At 35.0% G+C, this 19,141-nt stretch overlaps 2 protein-coding genes across 4 annotated transcripts; both read right to left on the reverse strand.

Moving 5' to 3' along the window:
* Positions 1-1,426: 1,426 nt before the first annotated feature.
* LOC135582425 (NAD(P)H-quinone oxidoreductase subunit L, chloroplastic-like) lies at positions 1,427-3,082 on the reverse strand. Of its 2 annotated transcripts, none has more exons than XM_065115260.1 (5): positions 2,894-3,082; positions 2,732-2,824; positions 2,548-2,658; positions 2,370-2,464; positions 1,427-1,692 (listed from the first exon to the last, which is right to left on the reverse strand). In XM_065115260.1, exons 1-5 carry the CDS (start codon positions 3,074-3,076, stop codon positions 1,581-1,583), a joined length of 594 nt encoding a protein of 197 aa, XP_064971332.1. In that variant the 5' UTR covers positions 3,077-3,082; the 3' UTR covers positions 1,427-1,580. The 2 variants fall into 2 exon arrangements, with proteins under 2 accessions (XP_064971332.1, XP_064971333.1); XM_065115261.1 differs by having other exon boundaries at positions 2,732-2,818; positions 2,894-3,081.
* Positions 3,083-5,007: 1,925 nt separating this feature from the next.
* On the reverse strand, positions 5,008-17,727 carry LOC103990388 (protein phosphatase 2C 70). 2 transcript variants are annotated; one of them, XM_065116483.1, is made up of 13 exons: positions 17,365-17,727; positions 14,250-14,436; positions 13,966-14,178; positions 13,686-13,861; positions 13,145-13,303; positions 11,723-11,866; positions 11,587-11,648; positions 9,525-9,660; positions 8,465-8,559; positions 5,985-6,100; positions 5,724-5,853; positions 5,573-5,627; positions 5,008-5,484 (listed from the first exon to the last, which is right to left on the reverse strand). In XM_065116483.1, exons 1-13 carry the CDS (start codon positions 17,578-17,580, stop codon positions 5,326-5,328), a joined length of 1,848 nt encoding a protein of 615 aa, XP_064972555.1. In that variant the 5' UTR covers positions 17,581-17,727; the 3' UTR covers positions 5,008-5,325. The 2 variants fall into 2 exon arrangements, with proteins under 2 accessions (XP_064972555.1, XP_009407777.2); XM_009409502.3 differs by having other exon boundaries at positions 13,966-14,163; positions 17,365-17,726.
* Positions 17,728-19,141: the final 1,414 nt, after the last annotated feature.

Genomic DNA, 19,141 nt, shown 5'->3' on the forward strand with positions numbered 1-19,141 from the left:
AACTCAGACCGGACCGGTGCGGTTCGAGTTTGATGATATCGTACATGGAACAATTAGGTTGTGATTTGAACGGCCTAAATTTAAACCCTAAATAATTTAAATTCAATTGGGATTATAAATTCTTTGTAGGACAATATCCTACATGATGCATTGAAGTGCTGCCACATATGAGTCTGAAGGAGATTCTGAGATGGGTCATCGCACAGACACATCAGGATAAGATAAATCGAATCTCTATAAAGAACTCATAATTATCATGTTAGGAATAGAATTAGGTCGCCAAGATCCATAACAAGGACATTGAGACTCCATGGAAAGCTGTGAATATGAATAGAAATATGTTCAGAATTGTGACTGCTAAAATTTTACATGTATATAAAAGCTGTGAATATGAATAGAAATATGTTCAGAATTGTGAATGCCAAAATTTTACATGTATATAAAGTAGGAAACAAAGTTGCAGATTGGTTTCTAAATATTATTAGAACTGAAGGTTTTGCAAGGAGAAATATAACAGTTGGACAAGAAGAGGAAGTGCAAGCAATAAAAGTCATGACAAAAAAAAATTATAAGCATCTGATCAATGATCAACATTATTTAATATGTTAGTTAGCTAGCTAGGTTGATAAAGATCTTGATGATTGATATGATTTTTCCTTACTTTGGCACTGAGACTTGAGCTAAGCCTAGAATTCCCAACATGAAATGTTGAAGGAAAAATAATAATAATCATGGTTGTATTTTTCAACTCTCATTTAGTTAAATAAAGTACCTCTAAATTTGTTTAACATCTAAAATTGTCAAGAATATAAAGACAGATCATGTTTCATAGATAGCTTTCAGTGAAGGGGAAGTTCCTGTATAATGTATATATCTAGGTCAAACTTAGCTTAGATGCAACAACATTCATCAATGGAAGCAGAATGAAAAGTCTTGTATTCAGAACCAACTCTGACTCTAATCACCTGGATCATAAAAGGAGTGATCTAACAAGCTCATCCTCTTACTGAAATCTGTAAGCCCAGAGCTAATTTGGAAGAATAGAGAATGGTCTTGAGGGAAACCAAAGAGCTGAAGTCATAATAACACCAAAAGAAAAAACACTGCATCATCTACAAAATGCACTGAGCAAGTACTCAATACTGAAAGGGCTGGTTCATCTAAAAGCCTTCCCTATTCCATGTCATTTCATGCCAGGATTCCAATTTTGAAAGACATATATCACGAGGAGGGAAGAGAAGTGGGAAGCAGTTGTTTTAGCAGTAAAGGCTACATTTTACTGTTCTTTAATATGTGATTGAAGCAAAACACATAGTAAATGGTCATGAAACAGTCCTGCAGACCTCTTCCTTCTGTGAAAGTACTTTGGTTAGAGCTTGTTCTTTCTTGTTCTACTACAAAATTGTTAGAGATTACAAAGAACACGTAAAAAACATGAAATTTTGCACTATAAAATCAAGAATTTCACAAGTTGAGGTGTAACATTGGCATACAGATATTTGAGTATTTAAGAGAGTATAGTCATTAGATTCTGTATACAAGTATATCAGTGGACACAGATATAAACATTCAAGTGGACATCATCTTGATTTATACAAGGGGACATCATCTTTTGGAGTAGACCAAGGATACTCCATTGTCGGATCCCTCGGAAACTTCCTGAAGTTGAGAAACGGTGCCCATAACATCAACCTTGATTCACATTAAAGAGAACTGGTATCAGCATTCATTAGTTGGAATACATGAAATGATTTCTACGATGCCATATGTCTGCTTTGTAGAAAAGTCCCTACCAATTGTGTCATAGTAGAATGTATCAGCTTAGTATACATTATGGTTTCAAGTATCTAAATTGAGTCAACTGCTTATTTACCATAGAAGAAGAATACAAAATTAGACTGAATGCATACCTTATGATTCTGAACAACCTGAATCTTCAATTTTGATGAAGCTACAGGTAACATATATGATATGTGCTAAAGAGAACTATAGATGCTATAGAAGATTATGAGACAATAAGTATCAGTGGCACGAAGAAAGATAAGAGGAAGATCTAAAAAAATTCTGCCGAACACTATAAATTAGTGTTTTCAAGGTTTGTTTCACGATTAATTAGCCACATTTTAGCTCATTTTTCTGTGTCAATTATTTTATTTTTCAAATCTAATTGAAACACCTAAAATAATTTAATTTTTCCTCTGTTGCTGCATTAGCATTTCAGTCGAGTAGATTTCTCATCTTCTATAACTACTACAAAATATTTTCTCTTAATTCATGAACATGACCTTGTGAGTGAGATTGTTGCTGACAAGAAAAGACAACACCACTCCAGCTCAAGTCTTCCTAGGAACTGAGATCAGTCTACTCACCCAGGAAAGAAGATGAACACACACATGAACTGCAGATACGTCTCGAAAAACTTGCGCTTGTACCATCGCAGCCTCAGCCAGTTCATGATGATGGGCTGCAAAACAAAGCAATACACATTTTCACAAACACGAGCGAGTCTGCTCTACATCCGAAAGCAGCAAGTCTCTCTAGACTCACCGGAATCACGAACAGATAAAAGACCGCAACGATTCCTCCCGATATCAATGTCGTCACCAAATCCTCTTCCGTGTTGTTTCCTGTCACTGCCAATGCCGATGGCGCCTCAACCTGAGCCAAAGAAAGCTTCACAGAAGATGGACAGACGGTAGTAAAAGGAATACCCAAGGGAAGTTGGACTAACTGCTGCCAAAATGGCTCCATACTGGAGAAGCAAAGCGAACTTGTCGAGCTGTGAGCTTTGAGTTTTTGGAGAGACGCATCGAGGAGCCTGTAGCTGGGCAAACACAAAAGAGGTTAATAGCAGCGCTAGATATCGAACCGTGGGAAAGAGGAGGAGGGTGACCTTATTTTTGCGAATGGAGAGTCTGCTCCATTTGAAATTAGGGTGAAAAGATGGTGAGAGTTGCGACCTGGGAAGGAGGAACGAGGATTGGAGCGTTGGGGGGACGAAGCTCCACGAACTGCTCATCTTCTGAGAGGCTTGAGGTGGGGGAGCCGACCAAATGGATAGCGGTATCCCGAGCATTTTATGGCCATGTGAATTCCACTGATATATCAAGTATTTATGGATGGATATATAACGCCTTCCTCTTCCACATTCAGAAAAATGGAGCATATGTTTTCACTAGTGCTTTAAAAAGAAGGTATATATATATATATATATATATATATATACGTAACTTTGAGAATAAAAAAACTATGTGTTCTAATTAATATACGTTATTTGACTATCAATATGGTTATGTTGATTTCAATTGATATTAATATTTTATTAAAAAACTTTTAATTTTTAAAAATTATCATAAAACGCCCCCATCTTCAAAATTTTTCGAATTTTTTTTCATAAATAATGATTTTACACCTTGTCACCTTTGGTTTTACCATCTTTACATGTTGGTTGCCTCTATATATTGGTTTGCGAGTTAGTCTCTTATCAATCTAACTCTATTACTATTATTGAACACAGGCATCTCTCATTATTGCCCGTAATCCTCTTTTATCATCACCTATATGCCCCTCTTGGTATCGACTATGGATGAGAAAGTGACTCGTGCACTCTCATCATCGCCCATAGGTAATAAGAAAATATGACAAGGTGTGAGCAAAGATTCGTATTTATTGGTAACCCTCCACTCGATTGTTATCTTTGGTGATGATTAGTCCGAGAAGGATAGAGGTAAAATAAAACTTTCATTCATGAAGTGAATGCTTTGTAAGAATTTTTGTTAACTAAAAATTTTTATTTTAAGAATTCATCCTTATTTTTTATGACTCCTATAAATTTAATTTTACAATATAAAAAAGTCAAATAAGTGATGAGAATAATAAGAGGTATTTGATGAATTTAAAATTTAGTATTTTTTAAAACTTACTAGTGGTCATAGATGATAAAGAATAAAATTTAGTATTTTTGGATTATGACCTTTTTTCTCGTTTCTCATGTTCCTACGAGGACGGACACATACGAAGAATTTAATAGTTAAAATATATAATATTAAATTTTCAAGGAACAAATATGATATTTCCAAACTTTTTTTCGAAAAGAAAAAGATAATATATTATTTCCAAACTTTTAAGTATAGACATGCGAAACACCAAAAATGTTTATATCACATAGCTAGATTGAATGCATCAACTAAATACGATGTGCAATTAGATAGATTAAATGTTCACGTCAGCAGACTTGAACAATAAAAATGTTTCTATGCTTTATATGATTTTTTTATCCTAATCTCTTTGGAAATATCAACAGTGTGTTTCTTGCTGGAAACCACAATAACCTAAACAAATAAAAAGCGATACCCTTTTTCCTTGCTAAAGTTACAGTCCTGAAACCGATGATACAGCATCCACCTTGAATGGCTTCAAAAATAGTGTTTATATGGCACTTGTGACATAGAATAACATAAAAACAAAAGAATAAGAGGTCGATATGAACTTTGAACGCTTCCTGTATTACAATTCCTTTAGATGCCTAAAGTTTAGGCCCATCATATCTGCACGACAAGAAAATTTTAAACACGAGAGACCTGAATCATACAACTGCATGAACAGTTTAATCGATTGCAGAGAGTAAACAAGCACCATTTTACCACAATAAAAATCCATTGCAAGCCTTATGCACTTATGATATGTGCATACAAATGGTATATTCAATATGAGAGACGATGAACACCGTGAATCTTGCTACAATAGGAATCAGTTGCGAGCACAATCTTCTTACGCAGTGGAGAGTGCAGAATTCTCACCAAGTCTTGGGTGTTGAATCAGATGAATTCCATTAGAACACATTTGGACTGATGTTTCTATTTTTACTTCCTGAAATAAAGGCAACCTTGCATGGCATTCAAAAAATGAACAGACCACCATTGCTTACATCTAAAAAACGAGTTATGCACTCAACAAAAATTATGTGAGATATACAAACGCAACTCCTGTTAGAACAAGTAACCAAAATAATTTGAACTTCAGAAGCAAGAAGTCTATTAATATGTTTAGTTACAGCTTTGAAATCGGAGTGATGCTTTAAGTTAGCATCCCTATATAGAAAGATTTGGAATGGAACAGCATCTACTAAAAACTTGGAAAGTCACCCTTGATCAAGTTTTGCCTTGTCCTAGAAAAGTTATATATATTACGAGAGTAAAAGAAAGGGCAGCCTACTTTGATACAACTAAACTTAATAAAAACCATAAAATGAAAAAAAAAAAAAAAAACTTTGACAAATTTCATGATTTTACTAAGACCTGCAAAAATCATGAAATTTTGCAAGTTTCATGCTTTCGTAATACAAGAATCTGTTCTCAAAGCATCAAAATCTAAGAAGATAATAGATGTGTTATCCTTTGTTCTTAAGGTTCTAGCTTCACTCAACACATTGTTTGCAATCATATCTGCCGAGTTTTGATCATCATTATTGCTTTTCTGTTTCATCTGTGAAATACAAGTTAAAAATGATCAGTAAGGACTAAGAAACCTGAAAAATATACTAATTTAAGAGAAATGTTAAAGATCTACATGCCTGAAGGACAAGCTGCACTGCCTTTTTCATGCTGATAACATCCCACAGTCCATCACTATAAAAAAATAAAAATATGCATAAAAGTTATATGGAAGTCAACAAAGATCAAGAGAAATATTTATTTTGTGTAAGTAGAAGTAAGGTAGACTACCTTGCTATCAATGCAAATGCTGTGCATGAATTCTCAATTGCCACAACCTGGCTTATGTACGGCTCTGAACTGAAGTGGTCATCTTGTTCTTTCAGAAACTTGTCACCAAGCATTCGGCTGATGTTTAATCCTGTAAGAACAGAAAATACTTAAATATAAAATTCATATATATAAGCTGGCCCTTCAATAGTTTTCTGCCTGATACCATGCTACAAGGAATCTTTGCAACTGGTGCATTACATAAGAGTATCACGGAATTACCACAAAGGCGTGTTTCACTTTCTTTTAATGGTTTTCCTAATTTGGCAAAGCGAGCACGTTCAGTTGTACTAGTTACCCTATGATCCTCTGTCATAGGGATAAGCTTTCCATTAACACTGCAATGAAGACAACATTTAGGCAATCAATGAAAACAAGGTAAAGATACAATGGCAAAATTGCAGATAGAAACTTTGAAAAGTTCCTATGAATTGGTTTGAAATAATCTCCTTAAATTATTTATTGTATATTTTAATTAATAAAAGTAAGATCGACACAATGGTTTCCGTGATTGTAATTAATAAAAGTAATGGTTCGAGTCATGGAAACGGTCAGTCTATATATTTAGAGGGAAGACTAACATATTGAACCACTTGACATCCTCCATTAAGGTGAGCCTCGTATATATTTTGATTAATAAATACTTTGGAGAGATACCTGAGACGTGGTCTCATGTATACATACAACACAACATATGCAAAAAATTGATATCATGACAATTTCAGCCAAACAGGAAGACAAACAGAAAGATTGTTGTTACCATCCAGAACCAACCCATCCTAGTTCTACGCCAGGTAAAGTTCCCAATCAACAAGGGCCCATGACTACTCATCAAGTTTGTGATTATTTAAACATGAAACTGCAACAATAAAAATGAGCTGCAGTACCCCAATTATTTGAGTTGGCTACACATCTCTCACTAAGTTACATACAATGCAATATCATTAGTTAAAGTAAGAGACTTAAATCTTTACTTAAAATTTTAAATAAGATTTTCTTAAGTCTACCTGTACCTCTCTCCATATCACTAATCCTAATTGTATCATCTCTTATAACTATATGTCTATACTGTTTTAAACAAATTTTCTTCATTTTTTTCTTATCAAAGTTACACCTAATTATTTAAAAATGAAAATATTTTTTTAATATTTCCTAATTGCTTCAAAAATCCATCTCAACATTATGATCTGAATGACATGCTTTTTATACATGTTGCTTCGTAGCCTCCTAATACTCAGATCCAAAAGCATAGCTAGTTCATCTTATAGAATTTTCTTTTGAATCTAATAGGTACTTAGTAATCATACAAAGCTCTTAACATCTCCCTTCACTTTAACCATCCAATTCTTAAAGAACAATATTTTCGTTAAAAGCTCCATCATGTTGATTGTAAGATACTTTAAACTTTTAGGACTTTTAGATACTAGTACTTTTTGTTCATCCAACTTAACAATATCCACAGGACTTCTCTTAAACTAAATCCTTGATTCTTCTCTTAATATTACTAAATTACATTTCATACATACAATATTAATCCTACTTAATCTAAATCCTTTAATTTCCAACATTTATCTAGTTAGTTTTTCTCTTATACTATATCCTCAATTAATCTCTTAATATTACTAATATTACTAAAATTAAATCTCCTAAATACAATCTTAGTCCTACTTAATCTAAAATTTTATTTTCCAACATATATCTCCATGACTCAAGTTTAGTATTTGCTCCATTCAAACTCTCATCAACTAATATCACTTGCATATAAAATATACCGAGGTGTATATTATACATGACTATTAAGTTCTTTCATTACAAAAGTAAAATGCTAAGGATTTATCTTTGATGTCATCTTAATACTAATAGGAACTCACTAGACATCTTTGACGTAACACTAGTGACTACAGTAACATACATAATATATCTCTTACAACATGTAATTAGTGGATATACTCAAGGTTCAACAATTTTGTGTACTGGTACTATACCAATCATGGTTCAGAAGGGTATGATACTGTTGTACTGAGTGTCCGTACACCAATATGCAATGAGTTTTGGATAAAAGAATGAAAAACACTAAAAAAAAAAAAATGAAACTTCTCGCCCGGTGGGGGGGGGGGGGGGGGGGGGGGTGTACCCAGTATAGGGCCTGTACCATCTTGTACTGTCTGGTAAAGGCCCTAAACCAGGCATACTCAGATGACAGTTGTATCTATTATCTAAGTATATTTTAACCGACTCTTCGAACAAAAATCACGACATTTAGTGTAAAGATTCAGCACTCAGCAGAATGGATTTTAATCATCATAAAACAAGCAATCTATACAAGTCATGTTGCATTGGCTCTTTAGCTTAGTGGTGCCCTAGAGATGATGATTTTTCCTAAAGCAAGGATTGTCCTTCCCTGCTCCTAGACTTTTCTCCAGGTCTACTAGAATTTTGGTAAGTTTCTCTCTGTTTAGTTAAGCAAAAACCAGCCGATAAAGTTCCCTCATTTCATGTGGATAAATTTCTAAAGCATGATGACCCATGTGAATTCATGTGGCAAAATGCATGTAAGCAATATGTATGTCATGAACAAAGTGATACATACATAAATGATATATTGTACTTCTTGAACAAATTATCATCTATTAAATTATCACAAAAATAATAGAATCATAGAATTACCAACAATTTACATAGATACATTAAAAGAAGCATACTTCATAACACAAGCTGAATCACCCAAGTTTGCGCACTGTGCGAAGAGTTTTCTATTATTGTCAAACCAAATCAAAAGAAGCGTTGCAGTACAACCCTGAAAAGATTTAAATTATAATGATGAAATGAAACTGGTTTTATTTTCTAAAGTAAACGCCTAGCAAGTATACAAGATAACTTTATCCCAAAGTTGTTTGTATTGACTTTGTATTAACAGAGTGCAAAAAACTGAGAACTACTATCAGAAGTCAACATTGAAAGTAGGTTTCACCATTTCAGCCATCCAAGGAAAACAAATTAAAGTATCCATTTGATATCATGTACGTACTTACGTTCATCAACAAATTGACATTGCTATTCCCGGATTGCAAAGAGCTGAAAACTAATTGCAGCACTTGACAGTGTTAATAGGTTTCCACCATCCAAGGAAAGCAAATCAAAGCACCCATTTGTCATAGCTACTTATATCCATTGAAAAACACAGTATAGTAATTATTATTTGTAAATGCTAACTGCTTTACATGTTTCAACATCCAATTTTGAAAAAGTAAAAAAAGTCAAAAGGTTAGCAAATGTGCAAATAAAAAAAAAAGTAGCTAGTAAATTTTATCTCTGATATATAGGATGATCCCACCCCTTCATTAAATGTTTGGTGCATATACAGACAATGTACTCTGTTCCAATATTATACACTTTGGTTTGCCATTTCTATAGCATTTCAGGAAAAAGATGAAATAGCAGGATTATCATGCTCGATGCCCTAGTGTCACTATACTATTTTCCATGTCACCCGTTCAACACCAATATCATAGAGAAATTTTACCAGAACACTATATTTCTTTTAAATCTTTCATGGCAATACGAGATGGAAGACAATAAACAAAGCACAAGAGATGAAGTTATGACTAACTTAGACATTTTAATTTTTAAGAGCATTGATTTACTTAAATTAAACCAGTCATGTGAACATTTAAAAATAATTGCATCTTCATATTTACAATAAGTCACATTTACTCATCATTAACAACTCATGAATATGAACTTCATAAGGAAGGAAAGAACCTCGTACTCATGACTCATGTCAGCTTCAGTCCGAGCATAAGCATCTCGCAGAATATCTGAAGCATCACAAATGGATAAAACATTTGATCTCCTTTCAGGACGAGATAAAATAGAAGCCACATTGTCAGGTAGCATCCTGGAGACAAGAAAATAATCATCTGTCATGCACAAAATGGGAATAAATAACTGCATGTTGCAGAGATGAAAAGACCAGACACTCTACCATCAAGAGTAAATTATCATATTACTTCGACACTCTGCCTTTCAGCAGAAGAAAAAGGTTCGACATCAATGCCGAAATGAAAACTATGCACTGTGTGTACACATGAGATCAATATGCTATCTGCCTAAAATATTAGTATTTGTTAGAGAATTCGAAAGAGAAATGCAGAAATGATAGATACCTTTTATTGGCTGTCATTAATGTATTTACACACAGTTTCTGGCAAAACAATGGTAAAATGTTATTGACATCAGAATCCATGTTGTGCCAAGAGCGTGCTACCACACGCTTATACATATTGCTAACTTAAGCCAGTCAGCACAGGTCCAATCCATGCTATTCTAGTTAACAAGTACTCTTGTTTAGAGACAAGGTTTAGGTCATAGAGGTCTAGCTTCCTTTTCCTATTTTCCAGGCACTTGTACAGTAATTCATAAAAGATTTTAGGGGTTGATTGAGACTAGGATCACCTTGATAGCAGTGATATTTCACATACTGGTTCATGGCCAGCCCAATACAAGTAGTGTATCAGTTGGAAACAGCATGCTACATAAAAATGGTATCCACACATGCAGGTCATGCCTTCCCATCCCTCCTTTTATCGATGCCTTCAAGCAAAAACCCTAATCACACTGCCTTTGCCCGATGAAGCTCCAATCACACAAGAAGTAAAAGAATGTAAAGAGTTTCAAATGGTTTTAAACTTTTAATTGAAACTTACATATAGGAGATACCCCATTACTGAAAATAAATTACCATGGTATAAGAGTTAGTATAGATAAAACCAAAATGATGTAAGGTCCCAATTATTTGACGTCAGATAAAAAGATCTACTACCATTGAGCCATGTCACTGGTCATTAGATATTTTTGTATCCTCTAATAAAGTCTTATACATGTTTCTCTACCTATCCTTATGCCACAAATTTGAGAAGCCATTCTATCTAACTAGTTCATCTATTGGTCTTCTTTGGTCTTTTCATCCACCTTATATGATATTAATTCATTTTATTTATAAACGCAACTATCACTAATTTTTCAATAATGAAAATGTTTTTGTTCTATCTTTTCTATTAACTCAACTCATCCATTATCCTTATCTGCACGATCTTAACATTTTGTATATCGTTTACTATGTCAATGGTGCACAGGCACACAGAACGTACGCCACTCTGAACACCCCTTGTCGATTTTAACAATACTGCTTCAATTCTAAGAGCAATATCATCATGATTTTTCCTCCACTTTCTAAATACCAGACACCTAAAGGTTTTGTTCTCTCACCCATTTATTTTAAATTATACGGCCTTTGACCTTTCTCATGAAGTTGTTAAAAGTTGCACGTCATGTATCCATTCTTAGTCTGTCTTGAAACCTTAGTTTTGCATAATTAGTTGTATTACAAACATGAACAAGCTGGAGAATCCAACAAATGTGATTAATCCTCAAGATCCAGAATACCAATGGCGCTACATAAAGCATAAACCACCTTGACAAAAACATGAGACGAAAACAGAGCCCGTTAATATCATTATGTTATTACATTAATGACAGCCAATAAGTATATCTTACACAAAATCTAGAGAAAATGAGAGTCAACCAATGTAATTCTTTTCAAGTTATCAAAAAGGATCAAATGAAAACAAGCAATACAGACTGCAGACAAAAAAATCACAAACAATGCACATGATTGACCAAATATTGACAAACTATCTTGCAAGCGCATGATTGACCATGATAATCTAGCATATAACTACATGTGGCATATCACATGAAACTAGGATATTCAAGTACTCCATAGGTGCACTATACCAACTATGCCAAAAATGAGATAACATACTGGCTTGCAGCTTTGGCAGCTCCAGCTCCACCATGCCCATCACAAATACCAAAAATGCCAAACTGACACAGGAACAACTTATTAGAAGTTTAGAATGATCATGGAATAAATTGCACAATGTTGGGTAAGACAAAACCTGTTCAACACCAGCAAGGGGACACTGGCAGAAACTTATATCTTCCATTGGAAGCACTTTTCCTCCTCGACGTGCAGACATTGGATCACAAACCATACCAACTCCACAAGGTATATGATGTTCAAAAAATTGTGAAAGCTTAACCTAAAGCAGATGAAATTAATAGATAAAACAAATTATATTAAGGATTTATAAACAAAGTCAATGACAGAGAATTTCTTATACAAAACTTCAACTCAAATGAAGCAAGGACTCCTATTTCCACCATAAAATTTTCAAATAAATAAGTGATAGAGCAAACAAAAGAATGGTCACAAATTTCAATAAGTTTCAGTTATGCCATCTTTGGTTAATATGGTGCCACCAAGGTTCCCAGCCATGCTGATGTTGTATCAATACCCTTTTCAATATTCTTACTTTATGGCAGCCAGCAACGGTGCCACCAAGGTTCCCAGCCATGCTGAAGTTGTAACTATACCCTTTTGCATATTCTTACTTTATAGCAGCTGGCAAGAACAAAATATCACAATGTCTCAACACTATACTTAAACAATGCCAGTAGAATTTTCCTGGATGGAAGCCTAAGTTAATATCCAGTACAATATAGTGATTGTACTATACCCTTACATGCATGCTTCTCTCTCTCCCTCTGTCTTGCATGTGTTCGCGTTGATTGCTGCCTATCACCTGCGTCCACCAGCCACATCCGTTGTTACCCCAACCCTATCCAAATTCTCCTATTCCTCCTCCTCTTCTGCCATTGCAACCTTCTCTTATTCTCTGCCTCCACCTCTCTTCTTCTCCAGTACCACCTCCTATTCTTTGTTGCCTCCTACCCTCTTCTTCTCTACCATCACCTCATCCTCTTCTTCTATGTCACCTCCTACCTCCCTCTTCTTCTCCATCTCTTCTCTTTCCTTCTTTGTGCCAGGGTGTTCCGGCATACCAACATATGTCGGTATTTCCAGAATGTATTGAACCCTACCAATCTGGCAATGGACCAACACACATCCAATACCCAAAATTGAAAACCATGATTTCAACTAAAATTCAACACAACATGAAAGAGGTGCATGCGTTATAAATTTTCACCATTTTGACTAATACTATGCATAAACCAATTCATAACCATCTAAAAACAAACAAAAGATACAAACTAAAGTAAAAGAGCAAGCCTATCCACACATTCCTCCTAAGCTGCATTTGTCCTACATCATTTTGTGGCATTTCAATCTAACTTCATTTCATATGATCACAACCTTCTATAAATAAATCTTTGAGAAAACGTTACAAGGTTTGTCAATAAGTTCATGTAAAAAATAAATGTAGACCTATCAAGCTCAAATTTGTAAATATAACAGTTATTAAATAACCATCAATAATAGAATAAAAAGAAACAAAGAAAATATCATTCAAACTCACAGAAATTTTAGAAGAAGTGCCAAGGGTGATAATATCTCCATCTGCAAGCTGAACAGGCTCACTCCAATTTCTAGATCCATAATCTGGGTGGTGAATTGCCATAGAGTTCAAATATGTTCCGTTCAAGCTACCCATGTCCACCAGTTCCCATTTTAGACTCTGTACCAACAATTGCAAAGAATGCTAAACCAGGACCTAGTTGCAACTCAATGACATGATGTGTAAGCCACAAACAATAGGAATAATGTAAAAGAAAAGCTAACCAGAGGAAAAGAAATGTGAAATAAGTTATATACATATGAAAGAAATACTTATTGTTATGTTATGTCTCTCCCAATTATAATTACATTTTTATTAGGTCTCCCAAGTATCAGAAAGCAACCTAATAATTTCCGTAAGTTTTACTTATCCTGAATAAAACTGATCCTTAAAGGACTTAAAGCATTTTCCTACAAAGATCAGCTCAATCACCTACAGCACATGCACAGGGCAAAAAATGAAAGGAAGTCTTAAAGTAGGAAACTTTGTATAAAAGGCTTACGTTCACATTCCAATTTATATTTGCATGTTTCCCTGAAACCTCTGAATCCTTTAACAGTAAATCACATGGAGAAACCCTTCCAAGTGTTAGGGGAAGCACAGAAGTGCTTGCTGACTCCCTGGAGCAACAAAGCCCACGAGAAGGACCAGCTATGACTTCCAAGGTCAAGCTGCTTCCTGCACTTCTAAAAGAAAGATTGGATTAAGTAAATTCTAGAAACTTACGAAAGAAAGCAAATATATGTAGCTAATAATTCAAACATATGATGGTTAAACAGTACGCAGAATTTTTTTATCAGTGAAAGAAGAAACTGGACTTCTAGGCTTCTCATTAATGATTCTAATATCAAAATTAGAATCCTCTCTGATATGTTTTTTGTCATCAATTGGCCAGCTTGATGTCACCGAACGCTTAAGTGTATGACCAACTTCAATATCTTGAGAAGCATCGTAAGAAACATCCAGTACCAAACTATCGCCTGTAATGACAAAATCTTTTGAGATTTATTGAGAAGAAGACAATTCATAATAGAAAAATAAGCATTATGATATAAAAATAATTTACTTTGTGAAGCACAAAAATCGGTTGATTGGACCTGCTCTTTACTAACAAGTCCCTGCTTTTTTGACCAAGTGGTATTTTCATTAATTTGAATTCGTGAAGCCTCAAGAAAAATTTCAGGCATATCATAGCTTTGACCAGAGTTACCATCCACATTATCAGAAAGAAGAGGTCTCACAAGATTATCAGCCTGAAAAGAAAGAACCAGGAATTAAACAGCATGTTCTAAATTAAAACAAAATTCTAACTCAGCCATTACATTAAACCTAACATAAAATAATAATATAATGACTCATGGTTTGCAATACCGTACCATACCGTTTGGTACAGGTGGTATGTACCGATCCGATAGAGGACCAATACGGACAGTATATTGGTACATGTACCATGTGTCGATACGCTTGGTACAGCTCAATATATACCGTACCAACAGCTGATTGGTACACCAGTACGGTACGGTATTCAGAACCTTGTAATAACTTTCAAACAAGAAAACAACTATTGAGAGAAATGAATCTAATTAGAAAAGTTGATCATGCTTAAAATAATTTGGGAATTTTGGTTTATGACGTCATGCAGAGTTTTGTTTACCAAGAGAAGGAAGGGTTGATTACAAAATGAACAAGTCAAAGAAAAACAAAAAACAAGTTGTTACCAAAGTTGCACTAGAATCAAAGACAGTGTACTCTTGAAATCCCAGCTCTAAATGAATATTGTTTTGTATTCCACATAGTAATGTAGAAATTCTCATGAAGATAGTATCTATCTTCTTGTTGCTCCTACAATCTCAGACTCAAATGGCTCCAATTAAAAAATACATAACTATTTAACAGACTTAATAGTTCCAAATTTTTATCCACCAGGCAAACAACCAGTGATTTAAGCATATGAAGAAATGATACATAAGTGTTTTACTTGATCAAAAGCTGAATCCATGATATAACCAAAAGCAGAAGCTAATTGTGGTTGGCCGAAGTAACTACTAGAAAGTGACAGGAAGTGACCAACACCGAGTATTCAGTCCTTTCAATATCTCAATCATCCTTCTTCATACCAAGCAACCCTAAATCGCCTGGAACATACCAGTCCACTTTCAAAACAGAACAACCCACCCCGGGTAAGCGCTGTGAACCAAGCTTACCACTGAGTTCATTTTTATAATTTATTCATTGTATTTTTGAAACCTTAAAACCTAACCCACATCATCCCAATGTAGGTCTCTCTCTATCTTTGTGCAATCTGCCAGCACTTGTTGTTCGTCACACTGCCTCCAACCCCTCTCTACCATCCCCAACCCGATCCGCTGCCTCGAGCCCCCACCCACTACTCCATGCCCCAGTTCAGTACCCCTCTCGTCCCTCCTCCTCTCTGCCTCCTGCACTCCCCTCCTCACCCTCCTCTTCTCCACCTCCTCCTCCTCCTCCTCTTCATCCTAGGTCTAACCCAAGCACGATTTGGACATAACCATTTCCCTTTACAAATTAAGAATTTTAATTCCACATATCAAATTTCAAACTTCAAAATTTAACAGCTGATCATAGTTCCCAAGTAAAATATTTATAAATCTTATAAAAACATAAATAACATCAAACTCATCCATAAATTATTTATTCATGATGTACATTTGCATAATAATTAAGTGGAAAATAGTAAATCAATGATATTACAATTTGAAGCATGGAAACACATACATTATAATAAAATTTATGAATAATCATTGAAAAAATAATCAAAAATATAAATTAATAAAATACTATCAACATCAATTAATAAATTCAACGTGATACCCAAAGTCTAAAGCATAACATCATGTACATAATCTAAATTCACAATTGACAAAATATAACTTCATTATTCAAGATATTACTGTGCAGATGAATTTTAAAATAATACAAACCATATATTAATAATATACTATCAACATCAATTAATAAATTCAAAGTAATGTCCAAATTATTGTAAACTATAACACCATTTGCTTAATTTAGTTTCCTTTTTAAATTAAGATTAGATTCATGATTAGTAAAATATAATATCTAGTCTAAATAAAAATTCATGGTTTTCTTACATACATAGGAAACACAATTAACATGTTAACATATCAAATAATTAAATTTATTTTTATATATAAATATCAAAGAAACCGATTTAATTCTTTAAGATGATCCCACCCTTTCCCTTTTTCCCTTTAATCCAACTCCCTTGATTGATAGGAAAAACGAAAGAATGAGGCAGCATACCAGGTTATCAAGGGATTAAGAGATAACTCTAAAATAATCCATAATTAACCTTTTAGTAGGTTTAATTTCATTCCTGTGGTGTATCTTCCAATAATCCAAAGAAAAGCTTAGGATTTTAAATAAGTAACATATTAAAAACTTGACCTGAGCACCACTAGAGATTCTAAGGATCTCTCCATTGAAGATGATTGTTTATGTCTTATCATCAATCAAGGTTCACCGTACCATGATACATACATACATACCAATATACTGATACATCCCATCATACTATGTGCTAGTACATCGGCATATACCGTACCAATCATAGGTTCGCCCGACCAGTCTGTACTGATATACTGACCAACTGTCAATACGTACCGAGCTATACTAAACATACCATACCGACTCATGATACATGAAGGTGTACTAATGTACTATTGCCTATATCAATCTCTTATCGGACTGATATGTACCACCCATATCAAGCGATGTGATTCGGTACGATGAACCTAAGTACTAACAGTCGATGGGTATACAGATGGGGACCAATAAGGCGAACCATGTCATCACTTACCAAACATAGAGAAACCCTTCAAATTCAAACATTGAAATAGATGGAAGAACATACCAAACACTGAAAAAGCAAAGCAGCATTGTCGAATCAAAATTATAATAAAATAAACCAGTAAAAAGACTATAGGGGACGGTAGCATACATTACAATGCAAAATGGGTATTAGGGATTATAAGCACATCCGAGAGCTCAGTGTCAAGATAGCCAACAATAACAGATCAGAAATTCAACGACTCTAGCAAAAGGATCAGACCACAACCAATTGCCCAAAAGGGCCCGACCTGAACTCCACAAGATTGAAGAAAAGGGCAAGCTGATCTAACCTTGACGACAGACGCAGGGAGACGGGGGGAGGATACCGAGGTGGAGGGAGACAGGAAGAAGCGCCAGGGGCGGCAGACCAAGATGAAAAGAAGGAGGAGGAAGAGGAACATGAGGATGAAGACGCCTGCGAGGCTCGCTGCCATCTCCGACCTCATCGACGACACGGTGGTCGGGTTAGTGGCGTTGGTAGCGGTGGTCATCGTCAGCATTCCCATTGACCACTCATCCCCCGAGAACAAGAGAGGGGGCGAGAAGGGCGCTATGAAACTATGGCATCCCCCATCTCTTCTCGCCGCTCAGCTCGGATCGATCGTTCCCCTCCGCCCACTTCCACCCCTCTCTCTTCCTCTTTTGGCTATTATATCTTCGCACGTGGGTGTACTTTGCGGACGCCCGCAGTAATACTATTATAGGTGGCATGTCACTCGTACGAAGATGGGTAATTGTATGGATGAGCGACTTCCGTGCCTCGTTTGCTTAGTTTGGAAGCCAATAGAACCCCATTAATTCCAAACTTTCTTCGACACCTCTTCTTACCTGTTTCTCACCTAACCGATCTAATCTTTGTTTTCAACTCGGTTTTCAAAACAAAAATTAAACTAAGGGTAGAATAAAAACTGATTTCATATCGATTCTAATAGGGCAAGTTATGTATACCTTGCAGTAGCTATCTTTTAACATCTCAATTTTTATATTTTAAAAGATATAATAATATCCTATAGTTACGAAAATAAAATATCTAAGTCTATTTATCGTCGTCAATTTTATCAATAAAAAATAAAAATCAAAGATAAAAAAATATTTTAATGTTCCAATTAGTAGTAATTGACGACATCGGTTGTGACAGACGATGACACCGCTGGAGTTACGGGTGGTTGTTGATGAGAAAAGCGATGATAACGAGAGGTGACTGTTGCTCTGTATCTACGTTGATGGATGATATCTATGGTGGTGAACGATGGTGTTGTTGGGACCACGGGTGGCTATTGTGAATGAGGAGAGCGGCGATGAAAGATAAAAAGGATAGCTACTCTACATCTATGTCGATGTCGATGTAGTTGTTGAACAATGTTGTTCTGCATCTTTGTCGATGTTGACATGATTCCTGAGCGACATCACTCGACATTTGCATCGACGACCCTTTTATTACTTAGTAATTGCATTGATATCAACACAAGCAACAAAAGGGTTGCTTAACAATTGCATCAGCATCAACGTAAATACAAAGTGGTTCTCATCTTTTGTCACCACTCTCGCCATCCATAATAGCTACCAATAAATTGTGATAATTTCGTCGTCCGCCACTACTAATTTGAATGTTAAAATTATCATTTTATTTTTTTTGTTTTCATATTTCTGTTTGTAAAATTAACATTGTTAGCTTAAATAAACATAGATGTTTCACTTTTATAACTATAAGGATTCCAATGTAATTTTTTAAAATAAAAAGATTGTGATAATAAAATTAGCTAACTATAGTGGCTAATATATAATTAACCCATTTTAATACCATTAAAATATTGAATTATTATACCGAGAAATATCATTTGATGGTGTCATGAGTACCATTAACTGATGAGTCAGCACGGTTGATCCACTATCGAAGGTGTAGGCTCATCCAAGTACCTCTTCTGTTGACGTGGGAGACTTAATGAGGTTAGTTCGCATGGGCAACCCAATCGGAAAATCGTTATATCGGTAAGGACCTATTTTGGGATGGCCGAGTAAGCGGACCGGGATCTTCCTAGTTGTAAGGTTCCTCCTTGAAGGCTAGGG

Source organism: Musa acuminata, chromosome BXJ2-7 (assembly GCF_036884655.1).
Source record: "Musa acuminata AAA Group cultivar baxijiao chromosome BXJ2-7, Cavendish_Baxijiao_AAA, whole genome shotgun sequence".
Lineage (NCBI taxonomy): Eukaryota > Viridiplantae > Streptophyta > Magnoliopsida > Zingiberales > Musaceae > Musa > Musa acuminata.